Raw genomic sequence first — 27,023 nt, 5'->3', positions numbered from 1 at the left:
GCTCCCCACTGCTTAACTTATGCTGTAAGAAAGCTACTGTGAGTGTATTAGGAGTACACATACCTCTAATGGTCATCCCATCCGTATTTTTTTAACAGTCAAATAAGTTTTCTCTTTAGTCTAACTGAACCATAGCACCACCTCCTACCACAAGCAATAATAATCCTGAAGCCTGAAAAAGCATGAAAGCTACTTTGAATCAAATGTTTAAAATGACCTGTTAATCATCCATGCAGTGTTCCCACTGCATCCCTCAATCTGCTAGTGAAAGAAGCAATATCTGTTTTTGAAATCTATTTTTTTAATGTTGATATATTTGCTGACTAGATTTTTAAGTGAAGATATATGGTAGCTTCTTCATGCTCTTAATTTCCTTCATTTTTTTTTTAACATCTTCACTTTCTTGTTTTTCCTTTCTTTTAGACTCATCTTTTTTCCTGTTTTTTTCAACCTGGGTCAATGTGATGTAGGACTAGAGAGAGATGAGAAGAGAAACATGAGGGTCAGTCTGTGAGCCAAGAGACAAAGTCATGGGAAGACAGCTGAGGTTAATTCCAACAAGTCCTCCTAGGAGAAGCCAAAGCAGGGGACACACCTGAAAATAGAGCCCTGCATAGAACCACTCATAGCCAGACTGCAAGGCGGGAACATGAGGATGGTCACTAGGAGGCCGACAAATTCTGCTAAAGGGGATTCTTTTTATAAAATAAACTCTTTCAGGACATTGTCAGACCCTGTGCATATAGTCCTCAAAATATGGCCTTGATCCAGCTTGTTTTAAGTGTTTATGCCAAATAATGGTATGTTTGAAAGTGTTAGATATTAATTTTTTTATTTCTATTTCGAAGGCATTCAAGTATCAGGGACTGTCAGCACCTTCATTTCTTTTTTTAATGCCAAAGCTACTGGATCAAAAGTAATATACTACTTTGTTTGTATGTGATGTTTGGGGAGAAGAAAAGTCAAAATTCACATAACTGAAATTTTAATTAATCAATTCTAATACTCTTTTTTTATGATGAGCCATATATAGGATCCATAAACAGCTTCTAAACCTATCCATGTAATCACAGCTCAGGTTAGAAAGGTTGCCTGTGTAGAGCAGGGTCATAGGATGAGCTCTCTCAGAGGGGCAGGAGGCTGCTGGAGGAGTGAACATCAAGAAGCCTACAGGGAAGCAGTACACCAGCTGGAAAAACATGACACCAGATGCAATAATAATCATGAAGAGATGTAGGCCTCACAACAGCCAAGGATTTTGTAAAAAGGAAAGGAAGATACTTGGGTGAATGAGCCACTTTAAAAGCCAGTTCTGGGTGACACTTATAAAACACCAGCTCCAGGAAAATCAGTCCTCAGTAGTTAGCTACCCACTGACCTACCCTTTTGCACCTAAGCTACAAGTACATTTGTAGTCATGGGAAGCACAATCCCAAGTTCTAACTATGGTCTTCAAAACACCACTCATCATTTAGGGAGTTTGTTTATTATAACCAGTCTGTGGAACTTCCAGCTCCCTGGTGGATCTTAAAATTTCTGGAAAAAAAGTTGTATTTACCTTCAAACCCAGAATTCAGAATGTTAATTTATAATACTGCCATAAAACTGTGAAAATTCGGTTTTACCTTAGAAGAAATAATATAGGTTGATGATCAGTCATGTAACATGCCTGAAATACAAACATATTTATGGGAACTCACATTTTCCTTAGAACCCATCAGTGAGAACAACAGGTGAGCTCCTGCTTCCCAGCTTTGTACTAAGAATAGTAATTACCTTGTCTTATGGAAAAAGATGATATCTTGGATTTGCATCCAAATAATCCAGTGCAGATAGTTAGCAAGGAACACAGCAAGTGGATCAGAGGATAAATAAGACAAGAATGGCCGTGTTAAAGCCAGGTGATGGATACATAAGGGTTGATGTATGCTCTACTTGGGCGTGTTTTCAAGTTTTCCCTAATAAAAAGTGTAAAACTATATTTAAATGTTTAACTTAGGATGGGCATGGTGACTCACTCTGTAATCTCAGCACTTTGGGAGGCCAAGCAGGCAGATCACTTGAGGTCAGGAGTTTGAGAGCAGCCTGGCCAACATGGTAAAACCCTGTCTCTACTAAAACTATGAAAAATTAACCGGGCACAGTGGCATGCACCTGTAATCCCAGCTGCTTGGGAGACTGAGGCAGGAGAATTGTTTGAACCTGGGAGGTGGATGTTGCAGTGAGCCGAGATAGTGCCACTATACTCCAGCCTGGGTGACAGAGCAAGACCTTGTCTCAAAAAATAAAAATTAAATTAAAATAATTTTTTAACTTAGCCTGTCCTTTTATTACTGTTTCAAAAACCATCAATGAATATTGTAAAAAAAAAAAAAATTTACAGAGGATAGTAGAGTATAAAGAATGAGCAAAAATTTTAGCATGCATGACCTGTCCCATCACTCAGATATCAAATATGCTAACCATGCCACTCCATAAATGTAAATTCATCAGTCATCCTAGTGGCCTCAGCTAGTCATTAACTTTAATGTCATGATTTCTCCAGTGTTCACTAATACTAATACTACCCCACACTTGTGAAAGTGAGAGATGAGGAAAACAGCTATAAAACGCATTATGCTATTTAACCACCTAGCAGTTCTGATTGCAAGGACAAGCCAATGGTAAACCAATGTAAGTAAATAGATATCTTAGAGTAATGTGTTCATCCTCTGTGAATTGAATGAACTCTTTCAGAGAATCAAGATATAATCAGGTCAATTACTGTCGTCAGTAGTTTTGCAAAAAGCAAACTGGCAAAATACTTTGACAAAGCACTGGAGAGCAATTAACTGCCACCTGCAGAAAAGAGCAAGAGATGTCATTTCTTCAACCTAACCATAAAGCCAGTATGTTACATTTCAATACAGTTATGTTATATTGGTTAACTATTGCTGGGTAATAAATCACACCAAAACTTAGCAGCTTAAAACAACAAACATTTATTATCTTACATCATTTCTAAGAATCAAGAACCCGGGAACAACTTTGGTGGGTAGTTCTGGCTCACAATATCTCAAAAAGTTGCAATCAGGCTGTTATCCAGGGCTACAGTCATCTCAAGGATTAACTGGGGTTGGATAATCCACTTCCAAGTTCACTCACAGGGTTGTTAGCCAGCCTCGGTTACTTACCACATGGGTCTTTCATAGGCTGTTCGAGCGTCCTTATGAAATGGTAGCTGGTTTCCCACAGAGCAAGTGATCAGACAGAGAGAAGTGAGAGAGAAAAGATAATTAAGAGAGCAAGCAAATGAGAGAGGGTCCATAATAGAAGCTTCAGACATTTGTAATCTAGTCTTAAAAGTGGCATACCATCATTTCTGTTTTATCCTGTTGGTCATTACACATCAATCTTGGTTGTGGCAGGGAACAATAGAAGGATGTGAATTTCAAGAGGCAGAAATCATTGGGGACCTTTTGAAAACTGGCTACTCCTGCATCTCCAAGACAATCCTAAGTCAAAAGAACAAAGCTGGAGGCATCACGCTACCTGACTTCAAACTATACTACAAGGCTACAGTAACCAAAACAGCATGGTACTGGTACCAAAACAGAGATATAGACCAATGGAACAGAACAGAGTCCTCAGAAATAATACCACACATCTACAGCCATCTGATCTTTGACAAACCTGACAAAAACAAGAAATGGGGAAAGGATTCCCTATTTAATAAATGGTGCTGGGAAAATTGGCTAGCCATAAGTAGAAAGCTGAAACTGGATCCTTTCCTTACTCCTTATACGAAAATTAATTCAAGATGGATTAGAGACTTAAATGTTAGACCTAATACCATAAAAACCCTAGAGGAAAACCTAGGTAGTACCATTCAGGACATAGGCATGGGCAAAGACTTCATGTCTAAAACACCAAAAGCAACGGCAGCAAAAGCCAAAATTGACAAATGGGATCTCATTAAACTAAAGAGCTTCTGCACAGCAAAAGAAACTACCATCAGAGTGAACAGGCAACCTACAGAATGGGAGAAAATTTTTGCAATCTACTCATCTGACAAAGGGCTAATATCCAGAACCTACAAAGAACTCAAACAAATTTATAAGAAAAAAACAAACAACCCCATCAAAAAGTGGGCAAAGGATATGAACAGACATTTCTCAAAAGAAGACATTCATACAGCCAACAGACACATGAAAAAATGCTCATCATCACTGGCCATCAGAGAAATGCAAATCAAAACCACAATGGGATACCATCTCACACCAGTTAGAATGGCAATCATTAAAAAGTCAGGAAACAACAGGTGCTGGAGAGGATGTGGAGAAATAGGAACACTTCTACACTGTTGGTGGGATTGTAAACTAGTTCAACCATTATGGAAAACAGTATGGCGATTCCTCAAGGATCTAGAACTAGATGTACCATATGACCCAGCCATCCCATTACTGGGTATATACCCAAAGGATGATAAATCATGCTGCTATAAAGACACATGCACACGTATGTTTATTGCGGCACTATTCACAATAGCAAAGACTTGGAATCAACCCAGATGTCCATCAGTGACAGACTGGATTAAGAAAATGTGGCACACATACACCATGGAATACTATGCAGCCATAAAAAAGGATGAGTTTGTGTCCTTTGTAGGGACATGGATGCAGCTGGAAACCATCATTCTCAGCAAACTATCACAAGAACAGAAAACCAAACACCGCGTGTTCTCACTCATAGGTGGGAACTGAACAATGAGATCACTTGGACTTGGGAAGGGGAACATCACACACCGGGGCCTATCATGGGGAGGGGGGAGGGGGGAGGGATTGCATTGGGAGTTATACCTGATGTAAATGACGAGTTGAGGGGTGCTGACGAGTTGATGGGTGCAGCACAGCAACATGGCACAAGTATACATATGTAACAAACCTGCATGTTATGCACATGTACCCTAGAACTTAAAGTATAATAATAAAAAATAATAAATAAATAAATACATCATGACACTCAAAAAAAAAAAAAAAAAAGAAAACTGGCTACTACAGGTGGAATAAGAGAAAAGAAATAACTTCTAAATACTAGAGATAAGATATATGAAAATGGATTTGCAAAGATTTTCTTTAAAAGAATTATAGTTGGACCCCAATCTATCTGAGATGGTTTTGTTACTAAAATCAAAAGAAAGGGAGCTAAACAATGACTTCCAATTATGTAAAACTTTCAAAATGCTTTGATGCTATAAATATCTGAATATAAGAGCGGAGTACTGCCATCAGGCACTCAAACCGGGGCTTCCTGAGTTTATCTGTATTCATAGATGTAGAGAAGAACGATAGCAATGGCTGCTAAATTTTTTATTATCCCCACCATTCCCAGAGGGGGTTATGGGTGCAAAGCTCAGCTCCTAGCTTCTAGTCCCACTCCTGGTAGACTTCAATCTGACATGGCACAAATACTCCAGCCTACCTTTTTTTGTTTATTCTTAACCTTGACCACCTCAACCAAGGAATTGTGGTAGAAGAGAAAATAAATACAACATATGGTTTCTGCCTTCAACAACCTTAAAATCTCGAGAAGAAAATGATCTCCCATACCTACAACTGGAGGCCTTGGGGAAAAAAACATAAGAAACTTTATACACTGACAGACCCTAGCTATCCCTAGGCCTCAGTTGATACAGAACATATTAAAAGTTATGTTTCAGTCTCTTTCTCTGTATTCATCTCTAAAACTACACTTAGGTAGTGATTTCTAGCACAAGTGGTTTTAAAAATATTTTGGGTTTCCTAGCATACTTTCAGAATGCAAATCATCAGTACAGAACAAAATGTGACTTTGCTCACAACCTCAATGCAATAACTCATTGTAACTGATACGGGTTAACCACTGAAGTAGTAGATAAATTTCAGTCCACCAGGAGAATTATATTTGTTCAACTATGATGTTGATCAGATTATAATAGTAAATCATGCACTCTATTGGCAAGTAGATATCATCTCATCAGAAATAGAGACTAGCTTGATGTAGTCTGCAATACTGCTTTGGTATAATTAAATAGCTTCTTACTGCCTAAATTGGCAAAGCACTTCATCAATCAGTGATTTGGTCCCTTGGAGATTGCTTTTATTGTTTGTTTGACACAAACCTTTTGTAAGATTTCTTGGATGCCACTCTCCCTCAGGTTATAATAATAGTAACTGCTGTTTCTGGGTTACCTTACTGTAATTTTCATGTCCCGTGATGTCTCACTATAGATGTTCTCGAAGGGGAATGAATGATAGGGAGTCTCCACTTATAAATAAAACACATTAAATAAAAAGAGATTAATAGCATACTCAAAAGGAGCCCTAGAAATGGTTAACTATGCAAACTAAAGAATGATTATTTAGGTAGAAGAAGGGAAAGGGAAAGATAAGTGACATCTTTTCACTTTCATAACTGTTGTGAAAGAAATCATCTTTCTAATAATTTTACTTATTGGTAAAAGAGAAATATAATTACTCATTTTTACAGTCAGTAAGATAATAAATTAACTCTCCTTAATGGAAAGAGTTTGATGCATATGACCGTTCATTCTGAGTCCAGTAGTCATCACTATCAATCTTTATCTCCTCCTGACCCAGTAGTACTCTCAATATCCTACAATTCTGAGGTGCAGATTCCTTTTTCAGCTCTCTCGACGTTACCAGAACATACGGAATTATAGTGTTGTCCGGTGTTTTCTTGTTAAGATAATCCATTTGTGTATCTTCAAATAAGTTTTTTTTTTTTTGGTCCTTTTTCAGGATAAAGCCCCTATACAACATCGCCCAAAAAATTAAAATATTTATTATCACTTAATAGAGAATTAAATAGTTTAGGATCAAGATATTGAGCCCCTCGGGCTCATGCTTTGAATTATTATATTTACCTGATGAATTATGTGGGTCTTCTTTTTAGTTTCACTTTAGCAGACACTTTTCCCCCAGGGAAAGACGTTGTTGATCATAGCAGTAGGTCTAATTCCTTTCTCATATATTTATTTTTGAGGAACTCCCACAGACTAGCTTGGCCTTAACCATAGAAAGAAGTTTCTTCTGTATGATTTGTGTATGTGTGTGTGAGGTAGGGGGCAGTGATGGGAGGGTAGGAAATAAATCTTGTTTTATACAAACATGTAAGAGAAACCTCAAATACTCTAGGCCAAAGAATAAATCACTGATGTCACATTCTTTCCTAAGAGCAAGTTTTGATAGGTCAGAATGGAGATACCATCAGAACACTAGGCACCTAAAAGGGGGTTGTGAGAGGTCAGACAGAGCAAACCTATATCCAGGATCAGTCATGTGTTCTTCTAGCCAAGTTCTACCTAAGGGTACACCTCCCCCAATAACTTACAGAGAAATTTAAAATGAATATTTGCAAACACTTTGCCGTCTTATTACTTCGAAACTATTATCAACTAAGTAAAACTCTTTTTCATATTTTTAATTAAAAAACTCTAATTTGAAAACTACCCACATAATCAGGGCACTGTCTCTAATACCTAGACAAGGCTTCTATTTGTTTTTCACTTTCCACTTCATCCTGTAAATTCCTGCCACACTGACAGCTCTGATGAAAACCTTCGATACTACCATTATTGTCTTCTGGCATATAAGGCTGTTCAAGATTTGCCCCAAAATTACCTTCCAAGATTTTTCATGCACTATTCCCCTAACAAAAAGGGTTTCTTGCCAACAATTTTATTATGCAGAAAACACCTCCCCCACCACCGCCATTCATAATGCCTCCTTGTTTATCTAGAAGTTATCCCCCCTACCCCTGCACTCTTCTGTAATACTTTGTTTGGTTCATATGTTTGGTTCAAATCCCTATGGCCTATATGGATTTTATATTTTCTTATATTGTAGATGTTTATGTATACATCTATATCTACCATATACTATAGTAACTACTAGAAGACAACAACCATATCATAGGCAACTCTTTTATGTGCATAATCTCTGCAGGATACCTTTACCATTACTAATACTTAGCAAATGTTTGTGGAAGGAAAGAGTTGCAAGAGGTAGGGAGGCAGGCGTGCTGGCTTTTTAAAATCTAATTTTCATCAACCTCTAGGTCAGTGTTCCCAATCCTGGTGGTTTGTTTGAATCACTAGGGAATTATTTGTAAAGAGCAGTGCCACACCTAACACCTATTAGATTCAAATCTCTGGGAGGTAGGACCCTAGCATCAATATGTATGTTTTAAAAGTTCTTCAGATAATCCTAATGAGCATTGGTTCAAAGTCTAGTCCCCAGAACAGCAACATCAGCATCCCTGGGAATTTGTAAGAAATGTAAATTCTCAGACCCTTCACTGCATCTACTAAGTCAGAAATCTGGGAATGGAGCCTAGCAATATGTGTTGGAACAAACCCTCCAGATGATTTTGATGAACATTAAAGTTTGAGAACTACTGCTCTAGAGTGTTAATGAAAGTAGGACAGGAGCATTGTGTCCACAAGAAAATAGTTTGATGTTCTTGTGACATCAAATGGTCAGGTAATAAAATCATTGCAAGAACAAAATGGTTTTTAAAAACTGTACAAAGAGGCCAGGCGTGGTGGCTCACACCTCTAATCCCAGCACTTTGGGAGGCCAAGGCAGGTGGATCACTTGGAGTCAGTTTGAACCCAGCCTGGCCAACATGGTGAAACCCTGTCTCTACTAAAAGTACAAAAATTAGCCAGGCATAATGGTGTGCACCTGTAATCCCGGCTACTCAGGAGGCTGAGGCATGAGAACCATTTGAACCTGGGAGGCAGAGGCTGCAGTGAGCAGAGATAGCAGCACTGCACTCCAGCCTGGGCAATAGAGCAAGACTCTGTCTCAAAACAACAACAACAACAGCAAAACTGTACATAGAGCCTTTTAAAAAATAAGAAAGATCTTCAAAAAAAATTGGTAATCAGGCTAACATGAAGGATGGTCTTCATTGTATAGAGGCAAGATGAGAGAAACATAAATGAGAAAAGACAGGCAGGATCCTGCCAAGATGGCTGAATAGGAACAGCTCGGGTCTGCAGCTCCCAGCAAGACCAATGCAGAAGGCGGGTAATTTCTGCATTTCCAGCTGAGTATAAACAAAGCCACCAGGAAGTTCAGACTGGGCGGAACCTACCGCTGTAGCTGCTGTAGCCAGACTGCCTCTCTAGATTCCTCCTCTCTGGGCAGGGCATCTCTGAAAGAAAGGCAACAGCCCCAGTCAGGGGCTTCTGGATAAAATTCCCATCTCCCAGGGACAGAGCACCTTGGGGAAGGGACAACTGTGGGTGCAGCTTCAGCAGACTTAAACATTCCTGCTTGCTGGCTCTGAAGAGAGCACTGGATCTCCCAGCACAGTGCTTGAGCTCTGCTAAGGGACAGACTGCCTCCTGAAGTGGGTCCTTGACCCCTGTGCCTCCTGACTAGGAGATACCTCCCAGCAGGGGACGACAGACACTTCATACACAAGAGCTCTGGCCAGCATCTGGCAGGTGCCCCTCTGGGACAAAGCTTCCAGAGGAAGGAGCAGGCAGCAATCTTTGCCATTCTACAGCATCTACTGGTGATACCCAGGCAAAAAGGGTCTGGAGTGAAACTCCAGCAGACCTGCAGAAAAGAGGCCTGACTGTTAGAAGGAAAACTAACCAACAGAAAGCAATAACATCAACAAAAAGGACACCAACACAAAACCCCATCCAAAGGTCATCAGCATCAAAGATCAAAGGCACCTAAATCCATTAAGATGAGGAAAAACCAGCACAAAAATGCTGAAAATTCCAAAAACCAGAATGCCTCTTCTCTTCCAAAGGATCACAACTCCTTGCCAGCAAGAGAACAAAACTGGATGGAGAAGGAGTTTGATGAATTGACAGAAGTAGGCTCCAGAAGGTACATAATAACAAACTCCTCTGAGCTAAAGGAACATGTTCTAACCCAATGCAAGGAAGCTACAAACCTTGATATAAGGTTACAGGAACTGCTAACTAGAGTAACCAGTTTAGAGAACATAAAAGACCTGATGGAACTGAAAACCACAGCACAAGAACTTCATGAAGCATACACAAATATCAATACCCAAATTGATCAAGCAGAAGATAGGATATCAGAGATTGAAGATCAACTTAATGAAATAAAGCATGAAGACAAGTTTAGAGAAAAAAGAATGAAAAGGAATGAACAAAGCCTCCAAGAAATATGGGACTATGTGGAAAGACCAAACATATGATTGATTGGTATGCCTGAAAGTGATGGGGACATTGGAACCAAGTTGGAAAACACACTTGAGGATATTATCCAGGAGAACTTCCCCAACCTAGCAAGACAGGCCAACATTCAAATTCAGGAACTACAAAGAACACTACTAAGATACTCCTCAAGAACAGCCCCAAGACACATAATCGTCAGATTTGTCAAGGTTGAAATGAAGGAAAAAATGTTAAGGGCAGCCATGGAGAAAGGTCAGGTTACCTATAAAGGGAAGCAATCAGGCTAACAGCAGATCTCTCTGCAGAAACCCTACAAGCCGGAAGAGAGTGGGGGTCAATATTCAACATTCTTAAAGAAAAGAATTTGCAACCCAGACTTTCATATCCAACCAAATTAAGCTTCATAAGAGAAGGAAAAATAAAATCCTTTACAGACAAGCAAATGCTGAGGGATTTTGTCACCACCAGGCCTGCCTTACAAGAGCTCCTGAAGGAAGCACTCAATATGGAAAGGAAAAACCAGTACCAGTCACTGCAGAAACATACCAAAATATAAAGACCAATGACACTGTGAAGAAACTGCATCAACTAATGTCCAAAGTAACCAGCTAGCATCATGATGGCTGGATCAGATTCACACATAACGGTATTAACCTTAAATGTAAATGGGCTAAATGTCCCAGTTAAAAGAAACAGACTGGCAAATTGGATAAAGAGTCAAGACCCATCAGTGTGCTGTATTCAGGAGACCCATCTCACGTGCAAAGACACACTTAGGCTCAAAATAAAGGGATGGAGGAATATTTATCAAACAAATGGAAAGTGAAAAAAATCAGGGGTTGCAATCCTAGTCTCTGATAAAACAGACTTTAAAACAACAAAGTTCAAAAAAGACAAAGAAGGGCATTACGTAATGGTAAAGGGATGGTGGCAAGGGAAGGATGTCTGAGGAACGGAACAGTCACGACTGGAATAGTTGCAGAGGAGAATGAGAGAGTGTGCTAAGTAAAGACATACTTGAGAACCTAGCCAACATTGAAGCATATACTTCAGTAGAGGCTTCAATTTCTATAGTTTGTGACACCCAACCCCTGCCACCCCCATCTGCTATGCCAGGATCTAGTTAGGAAGGCTGGGAAAAGATAGATTGAGACTTTCAGGGTTTTGCAAAGAAGCATATGCATCCTTAGAAATGACTACAAGTATATACAAGATGATTGATCCCAGATGCTCTACTATAGATGTAAGTAAAGTACTGCCAGGGTACAGTACATGGAGAGGGATTCATTCTGATAGGAAATTAGAGAAATCTGAGGATATGGATGACATTTAAACTTTTACTAGTGTAAAATTTGAGCAGTTTTCAAGCCTGATCTACTGAGAAATTAATTAACAGAGCAGAAAAGGAAGAGCATATTTGCAGGGAAAACAGTAAGTTCAGTTTTCAGACATTGATTTTGAGATGCCTACAGTTGTAACACATAGAAATGTTTAGATTTGGAAGTTATCACCTACAGGTAGTAGTTCAAGCTTCACACACGAAGTTGCTGGCATGCAGAGGGAGTAAAGATATCATAAAGCTATCTTGCAATCTCATCACAGATAAGGACAGATGCAAGGGTACCGCTAGGCACCAGGGCAGAGTTCTCTGCCAATGAAATCAAGATAGAAGAGCAAGAAAAGCCTGGGATGCTTTAGGGCATGGAGTGGGTAGAGGTTTGCTGATGTAGGTAGCCCTTAGGAGTGATTAGGAGATTGCAAAAGAAACTTATGAAGGATTTAAGATAAAGCAAGGGAGGTGCCACTTGGAGGAATTGCAAAAACAGAGTTTAACTTTATTTTTGTTTTTACAAGCCTGCCTGGATCCAGCCTTGCAGAAGATTATAGCAAAAGTATTCTGGACTCAATGGCAAAGTCAAGATGACTGGACAAGGCACTGGGAAATGAATGCTAACTTCTCACTTTTTTTTTTTTTTAACCTTTCTGCTGCCTTCATTGTACTTTATTGTACAGTGCTCTCCCACTCCCAGAGACATTATCTCATATGTCCCTCTTTGCCCTCAAAATCTTTTTTTCTTTCTTTGAGACAGGGTCTTGCTCTGTCACCCAAGATGGAGTGTAGTGACGCAATCACAGCTCACTGCAGACTCAACCCCCCAGGGTCAAGCGATCCTCCCACCTCAGCCTCCCAAGTAGCTGGGACCACAGGTGCACACCACCATGCCCAGCTAATTTTTGTATTTTTTTGTAAAGACAGGTTTCACTATGTTACCCAGGCTGATCTCGAACTCCTGCACTCAAGCAACTCCCCACCTCAGCCTCCCAAAGTGCTCGGATTACAGATGTGAGCCACAGCGCCAGGCCCCAAAATCTATTTTAAATGTAAAGAAACTCAAAAGTAACCGTTTTGTAAAAGAAAATTAGTGTACTGTTTTGTAGTAAATTCTAAACCCTGTGTATCTTTGTGTCTAGTTAAATCCTAGGCTTACAGCTAAAATTCAATGAGAAGGCAACCAAAGAATACTTTAGGAATTAACCCCTGGAAGTAAGACTAGTCAAAAGGCACCTCAACCACATCTGCCAAGTGTATAAAGAATTGATGGTTAGGTGCCACATCCTTTATCTACATTTGTACCGACACATGAACCTAGACCCTTTTTATTAATACCACTTGTCATAACAAAATAAGGATAGAGTGATCTCCAATTTCAACACTGTCTAAAAGAACTCAGGCTTGGTGCAATGGCTTACACCTGTAATCCCAGCACTTTGGGAGGCCGAGGCAAGTGGATTGCTTGAGCTGAGGAGTTGAAGAGCAGCTTGAGCAACATAGTAAGACCTCATCTGTACAAAAAGTAAAATTAGCCAGGTATAGTGGTGCACACCTGTGACCCTAGCTACCTGGGAGGCTGAGGTAAGAGGATCACCTGAGCCTGGGAGATCAAAGCTTCAGTGAGCCATGATCATGCCACTGCACTCCAGCCTGGGTGACAGAGTGAGACCCTGTTTCAAAAAAACAAAAAAATTGCAGATGGAGAGTGAGAGCAAGGGACAAAGGGGAGCAAGAAAAAGCGAAAACAAGAAAGGAAGGGCCTCCTTAACTGGCTGCCTTTGTCCTGAAACCTCCTTTATTTGAGTTACTAAGATGGGGTTCCAGAAGGTATTTTTCCATAAAAACCATTGAAATCATTAATTGAACTGGATAATCTATTCCATTATGTCTTGGATAGGTTCTGACCTTCACACATGGTCCCGTAGAATAAGAAACTGAAGAAAGCAGTTTTTATGGCAAAAAAAAATTTAATGAGGAAGGCCATATCTGGCTTGGTGAGCCAATGTTTTGCATGAGAGACAGCTTTGGCAGAAAATATGTATGGCTGCATTTTTTAAAATCTAAATGAAATAGCTTTATTTTACTAAGTCCCTTGGGTAAAATGTGTACGTTTTTACAATATATTAACCTACACTATTAAGTAGAAAAATGTCAGTAGCAAATTGGCACAGCTTCTTAGGCTCTTAATATGTATGCCTAGTGTTCCATTATTGGAATGCTAAGCTTGTGGGAGTTATTTATATCCTACTGCTCAAGATCATCGCCAAGTTCTGATTTTTCACGCACAAAAAAAATTTTTGCAGCCTCCAGCATAAATGGGTTAATGGTTAATATCTGGGCATAGCTGAAAAGTAGCAAAACAGATGCTGTTTTCAGATTTTTTATTTTGATTAGTAGCATCAGGGAACTGGCATGGTGAGGGTGGTTCGGGTTCAGAAAAGGAGAAGGAAGCTGAAAGGGGAAAGAAACATAAATACGTGAGATGATCATTGAGAGATTCAAATTTTCTATATTTTCTGTCTTTTGAAAGAGACACAATTTAAATTTTATGGGATTTCATTAGAATTTTTTTAATGAATGCAGAAAAACACCTTAAAACATATGTAGGCTGATGCACAGAAGAGTAAAACCAATTCCTGTCTTTTCTCTGTATCTCCCTGACACACACACACACACACACACACACACACACACACACACACACACGATTAAAAGTTTCTGAGGTTCATTTTTAATTTATTTTTATTTCTAGTATACAAAAGCCTAGGATTATACTCCTTTTTATGTGTTTTAGAAGGGTGAGGTGCAATGTTAAGGAAATTAGCTCAATAACCTTTTACCTGCTAAGTGAAATACAAAATCTACCCCTACGATTAATAGCGTATACTTTTTTGTTGTCTTGAATTACATGGATAAGTAAGAAGGATTTTTTTCCAAAAAAAAGATATATGTGTAGTCTGAGACCAGCATGAGCAAATGGCAAAATCCCATCTCTACAAAAAAATACAAAAATTAGCCAGGCATGGTGGTGCATGCCTATAGTGCTAGCTACTCAGGAGGCTGAGATGGGAGGGTGACTTGAGCCCAGGAGGCAGAGTTTGCAGTGAGCCAAGATTGTGCCACTGCACTCCAGGCTGGGCAACAGAGCCAGACCTTATCTCAAATCAATTAATTAATTAAAATTTAAATATATATGTGTATGTGTGTGTGTGTGTGTGTGTGTGTGTGTTTATGATATGTGTGGAAATTAGTAGGTTGGTGAGAATGATAAAAGGCTGCACATTTATAGAGAGCCAAAAGACAGAGAGCCTAGGAATAAAAGGGGACTGAGCTGGTTTCACCTTCAAGACCAGCAATCATTTCAGACAACAGTCTGCTCTTTCAGCTGACAATATGGGAAATGGAGTGGCACAAATAAATGCGCTCCTTAACTGTCCAAATATCTGTAAGATAATTAAAGTGTCCTTCACCCTTTTTAATGGGAGCCCACTGCTTCACTCTATGTAAATGAAGTTAGGATCCTTTCAAACAATACAAATAAGAGAAGGAGATCATATATATATTATAATATTATATCATACATATATTACATAGAATGTTCTTTTCTGATTATAAAGTAATTCATGAGAAAAATATTAATAAAATATTTTAAATTAATGATCATTTTAGAAAAAATGGAGCATACAAAAAAGATTTAAAAGAAAATAAAATATTTATATTAATTATTAATACAATTAACCATTTTTTAAAATATTTTAGATTTAAAATTTTTTAATTTTAAAATTTTAAAAAATTTTAAATTTTAAAAAGTTTTTATTTTTAAAATTATTTAAATGTATGATTTGAATTTATGTTGTAATTCTACTACCCAAGAAATATGCTGATAATATTTTGATGTATTTCTTCCTAGTAATTTTTCTTTAATGCTATGCTATCTTTGCCTGGTACAAGAAAATACTCCCATTTCATGCTTTCAGCACTGCTAGACAGTAAATGAATTAAAAACACTAAAATAAAAGAGAAACAAACAATAATTACACCCAACTGAACTGTGGGAAGCTGTACCAGCCTCTACAACTAAGTACTCGAAGAAAGAAAACAGTTGTGAGAAAACAGCACAGGGCTGTGGAAAGAACACACAGAAGACTCGGTCCTAGTACTGTCTTACTGTTACCTCACTCCATGACCTTGGGAAAAACATTTTCGTTTTCTAGGATTCATTTTCTTTATCTCTAAAATAGAAGACAGCAGCTCAGCAGATGCACAAACATTATAAGGTATTTTACCCTTTGCTGAAGACTAAGGATGATGGGCAAGAAGCTTCTCATCTAATAGAATAGTTTTGCAATTTAGAAATGAAAATGTAGGCAAAATTTTATGATATCCCTGAAATAGACACTGAAGTTTAGAAGAAGATAATTTTCAAATTCTTGGCCTAGTGAAGTGGACAAAATGCTACCAAAGTTCCTCAGACTCTGAAATTATGTACTTTATTGTCACCAAAAGTCAAATGCCCAGACCAGTGTTGATCATTCTCATGCTGAGAGTAATTAGTGAATTTGTTCAGGGTCTGAGAGGACCCCACTTCCAAAGCAAATGGAAACCAGAGATGGTTGTTCTGTCAATCCAATTGTCACTTTATAGTCCCTAAGTACCAAAGGCTAAGCTTTGGCAAAGTTGGGCAGTAAAAATCTACCCTTACTCCAAATTTTTCTCCTTCTGATCCTTCTCTCCCCAGTCAGTTCCACTTGAATCCAGAAGGTCAGCAACTTTGAACTTTCTCTTCCATCTGTGAAAACCTATTGGAAAATGGTAGATATATATATATATATATATATATATATATATATATATATATATATATTTTTTTTTTTTTTTTTTTTTTTTTTTTTTGTTGAGACGGAGTCTCGCTCTGTCGCCCGGGCTGGAGTGCAGTGGCCGGATCTCAGCTCACTGCAAGCTCCGCCTCCCGGGTTTACGCCATTCTCCTGCCTCAGCCTCCCGTGTAGCTGGGACTACAGGCGCCCGCCACCTCGCCCGGCTAATTTTTTGTATTTTTAGTAGAGACGGGGTTTCACCGTGTTAGCCAGGATGGTCTTGATCTCCTGACCTCGTGATCCGCCCGTCTCGGCCTCCCAAAGAGCTAGGATTACAGGCTTGAGCCACCGCGCCCGGCCGGAAAATGGTAGATATTTACAGCTTAGTAAATATCTAAGTGTTTCTCCCAAGGATATTTATGTTAAAGTTTTATATCTAATTATCTAATAAAAGTTTTTTCTCCCCATTGATGGAATTGTTTTCCATTTATATAAAATTATTTTTTAATTATTTGTATAAATTTAAGGGGTACAAGTGAAGTTTTGCTAACATGGATATACTACCTCCTGGTAAGGTCTGGACTTCTAGTGGAACCCTCACTGCAATAATGTTACAATGTACCCATTAAGTAATTTCTCATCCTTCTTCCCCTCCCCTCCCACCCTTCTGAGTCTCCATTGTCTATTCCACACTCTTAAGTTCACGTGTACACACACTACTTAGCTCCCACTTATATATGAGAATTTTCTGTGTCACGATGAGTAGGTGAGGAAGATATATTTAGGGGGTAAGACAGAGGACTTTCTTCAGTTCCCTAAATTCATACAAGATATTGGGAGCCTTTGTTCAAGAGTATTTTCAAATTCTGGAACAATGAGGATTGTGTCTTTAATATGGGCCTTTCCCCAAACACCACTAATAAGGACCTCTTCCTCCCTCTACTTGGAGCTACATTTGAACATAGTTTTCAACAAGTTACAAAAACACTACCCCCAATTACTCCAAGCCCTGAATGAAATCTAACACCAAAGAATCCTTTTAAGGATTGGATGCTGGGATTGTTTGCTCTCTCTTCTCTCTTCTTTTCTTTTCTTTTGTTTTTTCCTTTGACAGGGTCTTGCTCTGATGCCCAGGCTAGAGTGCAGAGCACAGTGGCATGTTATCAGCTCTCTGCAACCTCTCCCTCGTGAGCTCAAGCGATCATGCCTGAGTAGTTAGAACCACAGACATATGCCACCATGCCAAGCTAATTTTTATATTTTTTGTAGTGATGGAGTTTCACCATGTTGCCCAGGCTGGTCTCAAACTCCTGGACTCAAGTGATCCGCCTGCCCTGGCCTCCCAAAGTGCTGGGATTACAGGTATTACCATGTCCGGCCTTGCTTTGTTTCTGGTTTATAGTGAGGCTGAAAAAATTTAAGGAAGGTATCTCGATTTAAATGAACTACTTATTGAATGAGTAATTCAATCATTTACAGATAAATGATTCTTCTACATCAATGCTGTCCAACAGAACTTCTGTGATGATAGAAATGTCCTATAACCGCGCTGTCCAGTGGGTAACCACTAGCCCCATGTGGCACTAGAAATATGGCACTTGAAAGTCGGAAACTGAATTTTTAATTTTTATTAGCTTTAATTAATTTAAATCTAAACAGCTATATGTGAGTAATGGACATCATATTAGATAACACAGTTCTAGATGATTCTGTGTAGAGGCTGGTTGGGTGCCAAATATACTATTCTGACCCTGACAAGGGAACCTCATCCAAGTAGAGTGACTCATCTTTTTAATCTCAGGTCTATTATATTATATTAGTTATCAAGACCAAGGCTATTGCTGTTAACAGATGAGAAAATCTATGGAATTGTTGTGGAAACTCTATTGGAGAAACACAGGTTTCCATGTCAACCCCTGTCCAGGATACCTCTACAAAATACCCTATAAGCAAAAACTCCTGAAACCACAATTTTTTCTGACTAATGGAATTAGGAGACTGTGACTATTGTCCATTGTTCTTAAGCAAGGCATTTGGGGCCCTTCCAAGAAGTAGTCTGAATGTCTGTTATAAGGAAAAAAAATGATACAGTGTCTAAAGGTCCTTGATTGAAAAATTTGTTTTTTGATAAATATATTTTTATCTAAAGGCTCTGTGTCAAAACTCGTTCCTTGGGATTATACTTGCTGGCTTTTCTGATATGTTTCTATTTAAAAAAAAAAAAAAGAAAGAAAGAGAAGAAAAGATGAGGGAAAGCTTCCCATCAGTGATCAGTGTTTCAAATAAAGAAGTTTATGATGAGATGTTACCATTGACCCTTAATTTCTGCCCCGATTGAAACACTAAGGGAGTTCAACCATTGTCCATGCCCCTTTTGGAACGGTTGTGATTTCCAGGGCCTTGGTTAACTATTACTCCTAGCCCAAATCCTGGTGAACTCCACTAGCTGCAGAGGCCACCGTTTGCAAGAGCAGATATGCAGAAGATCCCTGGCCAGCCTCCTCATACCTACCTTCATTGCTATGTGGAGACAATAGAATCATCAAAAGTTATGGGCTGGACATGGTGGTTAACACCTGTAATCCCAGCACTTTGGGAGACCGAGATGGATGGATCACTTGAGTCCAGGAGTTTGAGACCAGCCTGGGCAACACGATGAAACCCCGTCTCTACAAAAAAAAAAAAAAAAAAATTAGCCAGACTTCATGGCACGTGCCTGTGGTCCCAGCTACTCAGGAGGCTGAGGTGGGAGGATCACCTGAGCCTGAGAGGTCAAGGCTGCAGTGAGCCAAGATTGCACCCCTGCACTCCAGCCTGGGTGACAGAGTAAGACAATATAGCAAAAAAAAATTTTTTCCATAGATCAGTGGAACACAATAGAGAACCCAGAAATAAGCTCAAATACTTACAGGCAACTGATCTTTGACAAAGCAAACAAAAACATAAAGTGAGGAAAGGACACACACCCTTTTCAACAAATGGTGCTGTGATAATTGGCTACCCACATGTAGGAGAATAAAACTGGATCAACTCAAGATGGATTAAGGACTTAAATCTAGGACCTGAAACTATAAAAATTGTAGAAGATAACACTGGAAAAACCCTCTAGACATTGGCTCAGGCAAGGATTTCATGACCAAGAACTCATAAGCAAATGCAATAAAAATGAAGATAAATAGTTGGGACTTAATTAAACTAAAGAGCTTTTGCACGGCAAAAGGAACAGTCAGCAGAGTAAACAGACAATCCACAGAGTGAGAGAAAATCTTCACAATCTATACATCTGACAAAGGACTAATATCCAGAATCTACAATGAACTCACACAGATCAGTAAGAAAAAACAAACAATCCCATCAAAAATTGTGCTAAGGATATGAATAGACAGTTCTCAAAAGAAGATATATAAATGGTGAACAAACATATGAAAAAATGCTCAACATCACTAATGATCAGGGAAATGCAAATCAAAACCACAATGCAATACCACCTCACTCCTGCAAGAATGGCCATAACCAAAAAATCAAAACACAGTAAATGTCGGTGTGGATGCAGTGATCAGGGAACACTTCTACACTGCTGGTGGGAATGTAAACTAGCACATCCCATATGGAAAACAGTGTGGAGATTCCTTACAGAACTAAAAGTAGAACTAACATTTGATCTAGCAATCCCACTACTGGGTATCTACCCGGAGCAAAAGAAGTCATTATTCGAAAAATACACTTGGACACACATGTTTATAGCAACACAATTTGCAGTTGCAAAATCGTGGAGCCAACCCAAATGCCCATGAATCAACGAGTGCATAAAGAAACTGTGATGTAGGCTGGGCACGCTGGCTTGTGCCTGTAATCCTAGCACTTTGGGAGGCCGAGGTGGGTGGATCACCTGAGGTCAGGAGTTTGAGACCAGCCTGGCCAACATGACAAAACCCCGTCTCTACTAAAAGTAGAAAAATGAGCCAGGCATGGTGGCGGGTGCCTGTAATCACAGCTACTCAGGAGGTTGCGGCAGGAGAATCGCTTGAACCCAGGAGGCGGAGTTTGCAGTGAGCTGAGAATCCAGCCTGGGCGACAAGAGCAAGACTCCATCTCAAAAAAAAAAAAAAAAAAGAAAAAGAAACATATATATATATGTGTCATATATATGATGGAATACTGCTCAGCCATAAAAAGGAATGAATTAATGGCATTTGCAACGACCTGGATGAGATTGAAGACTATTAGTCTAAGTGAAGTAACTCAAGAATGGAAAACCAAACATTGTATGTTCTCAATGATATGTGAGAGCTAAGCTATGAGAACGCAAAGGCATAAGAATGATACGACGGGCTTTGGGGACTTGAAGGGAAGGGTGGGAGGGGGCAAGGGATAAAAGACTACAAATAGGGTGCAGTGTATACTGCTCGGGTGATGGGTGCACCAAAATCTCACAAATCACCACTAAAGAACTTACTTATGTAACCAAATACCACACGTACCCCAGTAACCTATAGGAAAAAAATTTAAGTTATAAAGGTGTATTTATTTCTATGGTTAAATAAAAATTTCCCCTTGTTATGGAAGACTGAGGTGCCTGGAAAAGAAGCCTGAGACTTGGCTGCCCTGGGGAAGGATCCTAGGAGGCTGGGGTTGAAGAAACTTACATGAACCCACGTCCTTGGCAAGAGTGCTTGGTTTCCTGAATTGTTATGAAAGTTGTTGAGAAACTGAGGACTGTAGTGAAGGGAGAATATTTGTTTTAGACAATAACAGATGCTGGTATGAACGAAAACAGGTGGTGGCAATCAGTTCTTAGTCGGGAGCCCGGAGAAAGGAATCCACATGTGGATCCTGTCTCAGTTTAATAAGATTCTTTGAAATGTAGCAGAGAAGGCTCCCTGTTGCCTTCAGTAAATGGCTTGCTTGCTTTTTTTCCCACTCAGATCTATACAGTATAAGCTTTTGGACCTTGCTTTCCATACTGTATTAGACCAAAAGTTGCACTTAGAAAATCTCCATCTTATATAATCTCCTTACTTTAAGTGAGAAAACAGAGGTGCAGACTTGCCAAGGGTCAACCTGTTATTGCTAAAATTCCTGTCCCAGAGCTTACTTCATATGACACGAAGTTCCTGTTTCCACAACAGCAGCCAAACCCTATCTGCTCCCTGTTTCCTTCTCCTTTTTGTAATGAAATGATAAAAGTTGGGGACTCTAAATAATTTTCACGGAGTGTATGTAACCCTCAGAACCTTTATTATGCTTCACTTCAACAAATATTTACTAAGTGACTACAATGTCCAAGCCTTAGCACTACTAAGTTGTTGTTCCTCCAGCAGATAAGGGCCTCAAACGTAGTTGAATCTAAGATTCTCTCTAAAAGATTATTTCATCTCCACCCAAAACAGGAAGGCCTGGGAACTTGTACCTCTTTCTTTCTTTCTTTCTCTTTCTTTCTTTCTTTCTTTCTTTCTTTCTTTCTTTCTTTCTTTCTTTCTTTCTTTCTTTCTTTCTTTCTTTCTTTCTTTCTTTCTTTCTTTCTTTCTTTCTTTCTTTCTTTCTTTCTTTCTTTCTTTCTTTCTTTCTTTCTTTCTTTCTTTTCTTTCGTTTATTTTGAGATGGAGTCTTGTTCTGTCATGTCACCCAGGCTGGCGTGCAGTGGTGCAGTCTCGGCGCACTGCAACCTCCGCCTCCTGGGCTCAAGAAATTCTCCTGCCTCAGACTCCCAGATAGCTGGAACTACAGGTGCATGCAACCACACGCAGCTAATTTTTGTATTTTTAGTAGAGACAGAGTTTCACCATGTTGGCCAGGCTGGTCTCAAACTCCTGACCTCAGGGGATCTGCCTGCCTCGACCTCCCATAGTTCTAGGATAACAGGCATGAGCCACCATGCCCAGCCAATGTATTTCTTTAACTCAGTACAGCTAGCCCATATTTACTTATCATCCTTTTCTTTCTAGCTGATTACGGGTTTTCTCTTTTCTTTTTTGTCTTCCTAATATCCTTGTCTGTTCTCTCTGTTTAAAGCTTTGCACAAGGTTCTGGGAAAGGATTCAGGAATGCTTAGGGTGTGACCCCACAAGCCAAATCTTGCACAGTTTCAGTATATGGGGATTAAGAAAAGATGAGTGATTCTTGACGTTCTGGTCTGACTTTGGGCTTGGTTCGAGAGTGTCAGGATTCTAGTATAATGCAAAAGAGAATATAACTAAAAGTGGTGCAGATTTGTTAGTCTAAAATCTGGTCCCTGCTTAGAGATACTCTCACTCCTCTCACTGCTATGGGACACACACACCTACACACCACCCCAGCTGATCTTGTCACACACACACACCACCTCAGCTGATCTTGTCTCACACAGACACACCACTCCAGCTCATCTTGTCTCTCTCTCACACACACACCCCACCCTAGCTCATCTTCTCTCTCTCTCTCTCTCTCACACACACACACACCACCCCAGCTCATCTTGTCATACACACCACCCCAGCTGATCTTGTCTCTCTCTCTCTCACACACACACAAACCACCCCAGCTGATCTTGTCTCTCTCTCTCTCAATCACACACACACACACCACAGCTGATCTTGTCTCACATGCATACACACACACACAAACCACCCCAGCTGATCTTGTCTCTCTCTCTCACACACACACACACCACCCCAGCTGATCTTGTCTCACACACACACACACCACCCCAGCTGATCTTGTCTCTCTCTCACACACACACACACCACCCCAGCTGATCTTGTCTCACACACACACAACCACCACAGCTGATCTTGTCTCTCTCTCTCTCTCACACACACACACACCACCCCAGCTGATCTTGTCTCTCTCTCTCTCACACACACACACACCACCCCAGCTGATCTTGTCTCACATACACACACAACCACCACAGCTGATCTTGTCTCACACACACACACACACCACCACAGCTGATCTTGTCTCACACACACACAACCACCACAGCTGATCTTGTCTCACACACACACACACACCACCACAGCTGATCTTGTCTCACACACACACACAACCACCACAGCTGATCTTGTCTCTCTCTCTCTCACACACACACACACACACCACCACAGCTGATCTTGTCTCTCTCTCACACACACACACACCACCCCAGCTGATCTTGTCTCTCTCTCACACACACACACCACCCCAGCTGATCTTGTCTCACACACACACACACAACCACCACAGCTGATCTTGTCTCTCTCTCTCTCTCACACACACACACACACACCACCCCAGCTGATCTTGTCTCACACACACACACACACACCACCCCAGCTGATCTTGTCTCACACACACACACACACACCACCACAGCTGATCTTGTTTCTCTCTCTCTCTCTCTCTCTCACACACACACACACACCACCCCAGCTGATCTTGTCTCACACACACACACACACACCACCCCAGCTGATCTTGTCTCACACACACACACAACCACCACAGCTGATCTTGTCTCTCTCACACACACACACCACCCCAGCTGATCTTGTCTCACACACACACACACAACCACCACAGCTGATCTTGTCTCACACACACACACACACACCACCACAGCTGATCTTGTCTCTCTCTCTCTCTCACACACACACACACCACCCCAGCTGATCTTGTCTCACACACACACACACACACCACCCCAGCTGATCTTGTCTCACACACACACACACAACCACCACAGCTGATCTTGTTTCTCTCTCTCTCTCTCTCTCTCACACACACACACACACCACCCCAGCTGATCTTGTCTCACACACACACACACACACCACCCCAGCTGATCTTGTCTCACACACACACACAACCACCACAGCTGATCTTGTCTCTCTCACACACACACACCACCACAGCTGATCTGTGTCACACACATCCACAAACACACCCACCACCTCAACAGATCTTATCTCACACACACCACCCCAACTGATCTTGTCCTACACACACACACACACACACACGCACACCACCCTAGCTGACCTTGTCTCACACACACACACACACACACTCCATCCCAGCTGATCTTTTAAACACACAAACACACCATCTCAGCTGATCTTGTCTCACACACACACCCACAAACACACATACTCACCACCTCAACAGCTCTTGTCTCACACACACACCACCCCAACTGATCTTGTCTTACACGCACATGCACACCACCCTAGCTGATCTTGTCTCTCACACATGCATACACACACTCCATCCCAGCTGATCTTTTAAACACACAAACACACCATCCCAGCTGATCTTGTCTCACACACACACACACGCACACACTCACACACACACACACACACACCACCCAGCTGATCTTGTCAAGCCAGACTTTCTCTTCAGATCTTGCCCTCCTCCTCCCAAACTTTCTTCCTGAATCTCTCCATCCCCAGTGTCTCCACCCTAATACAAGTCACCCTCATTTCTTTGCCTGGATTCTAGGCAGGTCCCAGTAGCCTTCTGACTGGCCTTTGCCATCGATTCTTTTCTCTGTTTGATCCTTTCTCCATTTTGCACTCAAACTGACCTTTCAAAACTATGTTGCTTCCTGGCGTGTAAGGGTAATGACCCAAATCATGAATGGGGCCTACAAGGCCATGCACAAAGAGGTTTTCACCCACCCGCTTAGCTTTCTCACTCTTCATTGGCCACCCACACTGGTGGTGCTACCCTGAACACTCTTCCCCTGCCCTCAACCCCTAACTCCAGCTTCTGCCCTCACTCTTCCTTTAGCACTCAGTTCAAATGTGACTTCTTCAAAGAAGAATTCCTAATACCCCAGACTGTTAACTGTTCCCCTAGCATCTTCACTTCTTTACACTGACTATTAACAGTTGTAGTTATGTAATTAGTTGCTGTTTAAAGACTGTGTCCCTAGTCAGAATATAAATTTTGTGAACTCAGAAGCTATGGCTGTCTTGTTCACTGCTTTGTCCACAGCATTTATGCCAATGCCCAGCACACAATGGGGTTCATTAAATATTTGATGAACGGATAGCCACATTCATGTTATAGAGATACATATGGCTTCTTCCTTGATACGTGGGTTCTGGAACAGAAAGAACCTGGCCTGTTCCGTATCGTATTGTTATTCTTTTAACTTTGGTTTGGTTTGATTATATTTATCCTCTGTGTTTACATTTTGTTTTGAAAAGGCAAGAAAGAACCCTCAAGTGGAATTGCTGCTGGCAGTTGGTGCCACACCAGTGTTCTCAGAATACACCCTGTCCTTTCCGATTTCCTTCATATGATGTAACCACCAACAGTCTCGGAGTAACAAGTCTTAAATTCTGATTCTCAGTCTGCTGAAGTAAGATCCCTCGTGGCCCCAACCACACTTCACTTTCTCTCTGAAAGCCTGTCTGTTCTTGTCAGAACTTCTCTCTTCTTGCTAAAGCATTTCATTTTCACCTCAACGGTTATATTTTCTAGCTTTTTATTATAGTTGTTTTGATACCCACCTACCCAACCTACTAGACACTGTGCTCTCTGAGGGCAGGTACACCAAACTGATAAAATGTCTGAATCACCTGTGTATTCTCAGTATCTAGCACAATGTTAGGTGTTTATTAAACACAATTAAATTTTTCATTAGTATAGTAGCAGAGTGACTGGGGTAAAGTCCTTTAGTTTTATCATTTCCATTCATCAGTTCCATCATATATTCTCCCTCGCTTCCACCAAGAAGTACAGAGAATAAAGACATCCTATTCTCTCTTCCCTTCCTATGAAAGGTTTCCAAAATTACTGAGAAAGAAGACAGAACTGGGGAGGCTTATGTAAGTAGAGAACAAAGAGAATAATGCCAATAAATACATACATTGTTTAAAGCCCTGCAGCTCTTCCTCAGATCAGATGATAAGAAGTTGAGAGTGCCAGGGGCATCTGGCAAAGGGCGTCTGCTGAAACTGATGCCTCAAAAGAAAAAAACAGAAAGAAGAAAAACAATAGTCCATGTGATGATAAATGGAACATTCCTTATTGTTGATTCTTAGAAAGACAGTACCATACATTGTATGCTTTATAGTGGAAATTATTTTTCCTAATGTGTAAACATCTAAAAATAATATATTCAGCCCAGGCGCTGTGGTTCACAGCTGTAATCCTAGCACTTTGGGAAGCCAGTGCAGGAGGATTGCTTGAGGCCAACTGTTCAATACCAGCCTGGGCAACATAGTGAGACCATGTCTCTACAAAAAAAAATTTTAAAATTAGCCAGGCACAGTGGCCCATACCTGTAGTCCTAGCTATTCAGGAGTCTGAGGCAAGGAGAATTGCTTGAGCCCAGGAGGTTGAGAATACAGTGAGCTATGACCATGTGACTGCACTCTACCCTGTCTCAAAAATAAATAAATAAAAATAGCATATTTACTGAAAGCAAATATATATACCTGGAAATATAGGTTCTAAACCCATTTCTGCCTCTCTCTAGCAGGGTGACCTTGGTCAAGTCAGATTATCATCTATAGGTAGTTGTGCTGCATATGGGGCCTCTTGTTACAGATTTAAAAATAGAAACCCTTCTAAAGCAAATTCCTTTTATTTAAACCAGCCCTCATGGAACCGAATGTTTTCATGGGAAGGATACAGTCAGGCCATGACTGTCAATGAGAAACAAGATTGATGCCATTATTGAAGATATGAT

The 27,023-nt window shown here is 40.3% G+C and overlaps 1 protein-coding gene across 2 annotated transcripts in view; it reads left to right on the top strand.

Moving 5' to 3' along the window:
- The window catches only part of LOC102138754 (NFE2 like bZIP transcription factor 2), a 52,186-nt gene that overhangs the window by 12,055 nt on the left and 13,108 nt on the right, over positions 1-27,023 (top strand). Inside the window, exon 2 of one of the 2 annotated variants that reach the window (XM_065525689.2) lies at positions 424-2,305. The exons of the other annotated variant lie outside the window; for it this stretch is intronic. Coding sequence (XP_065381761.1) covers positions 424-514 — 91 coding nt within the window. The 3' untranslated portion in view covers positions 515-2,305. Of the gene's footprint in view, positions 1-423; positions 2,306-27,023 lie in introns of those variants that run through there. 2 annotated transcript variants of the gene reach the window in all.

Source organism: Macaca fascicularis, chromosome 12 (genome assembly GCF_037993035.2).
Source record: "Macaca fascicularis isolate 582-1 chromosome 12, T2T-MFA8v1.1".
Lineage (NCBI taxonomy): Eukaryota > Metazoa > Chordata > Mammalia > Primates > Cercopithecidae > Macaca > Macaca fascicularis.
This window is presented reverse-complemented; position numbering and strand designations above follow the sequence as displayed.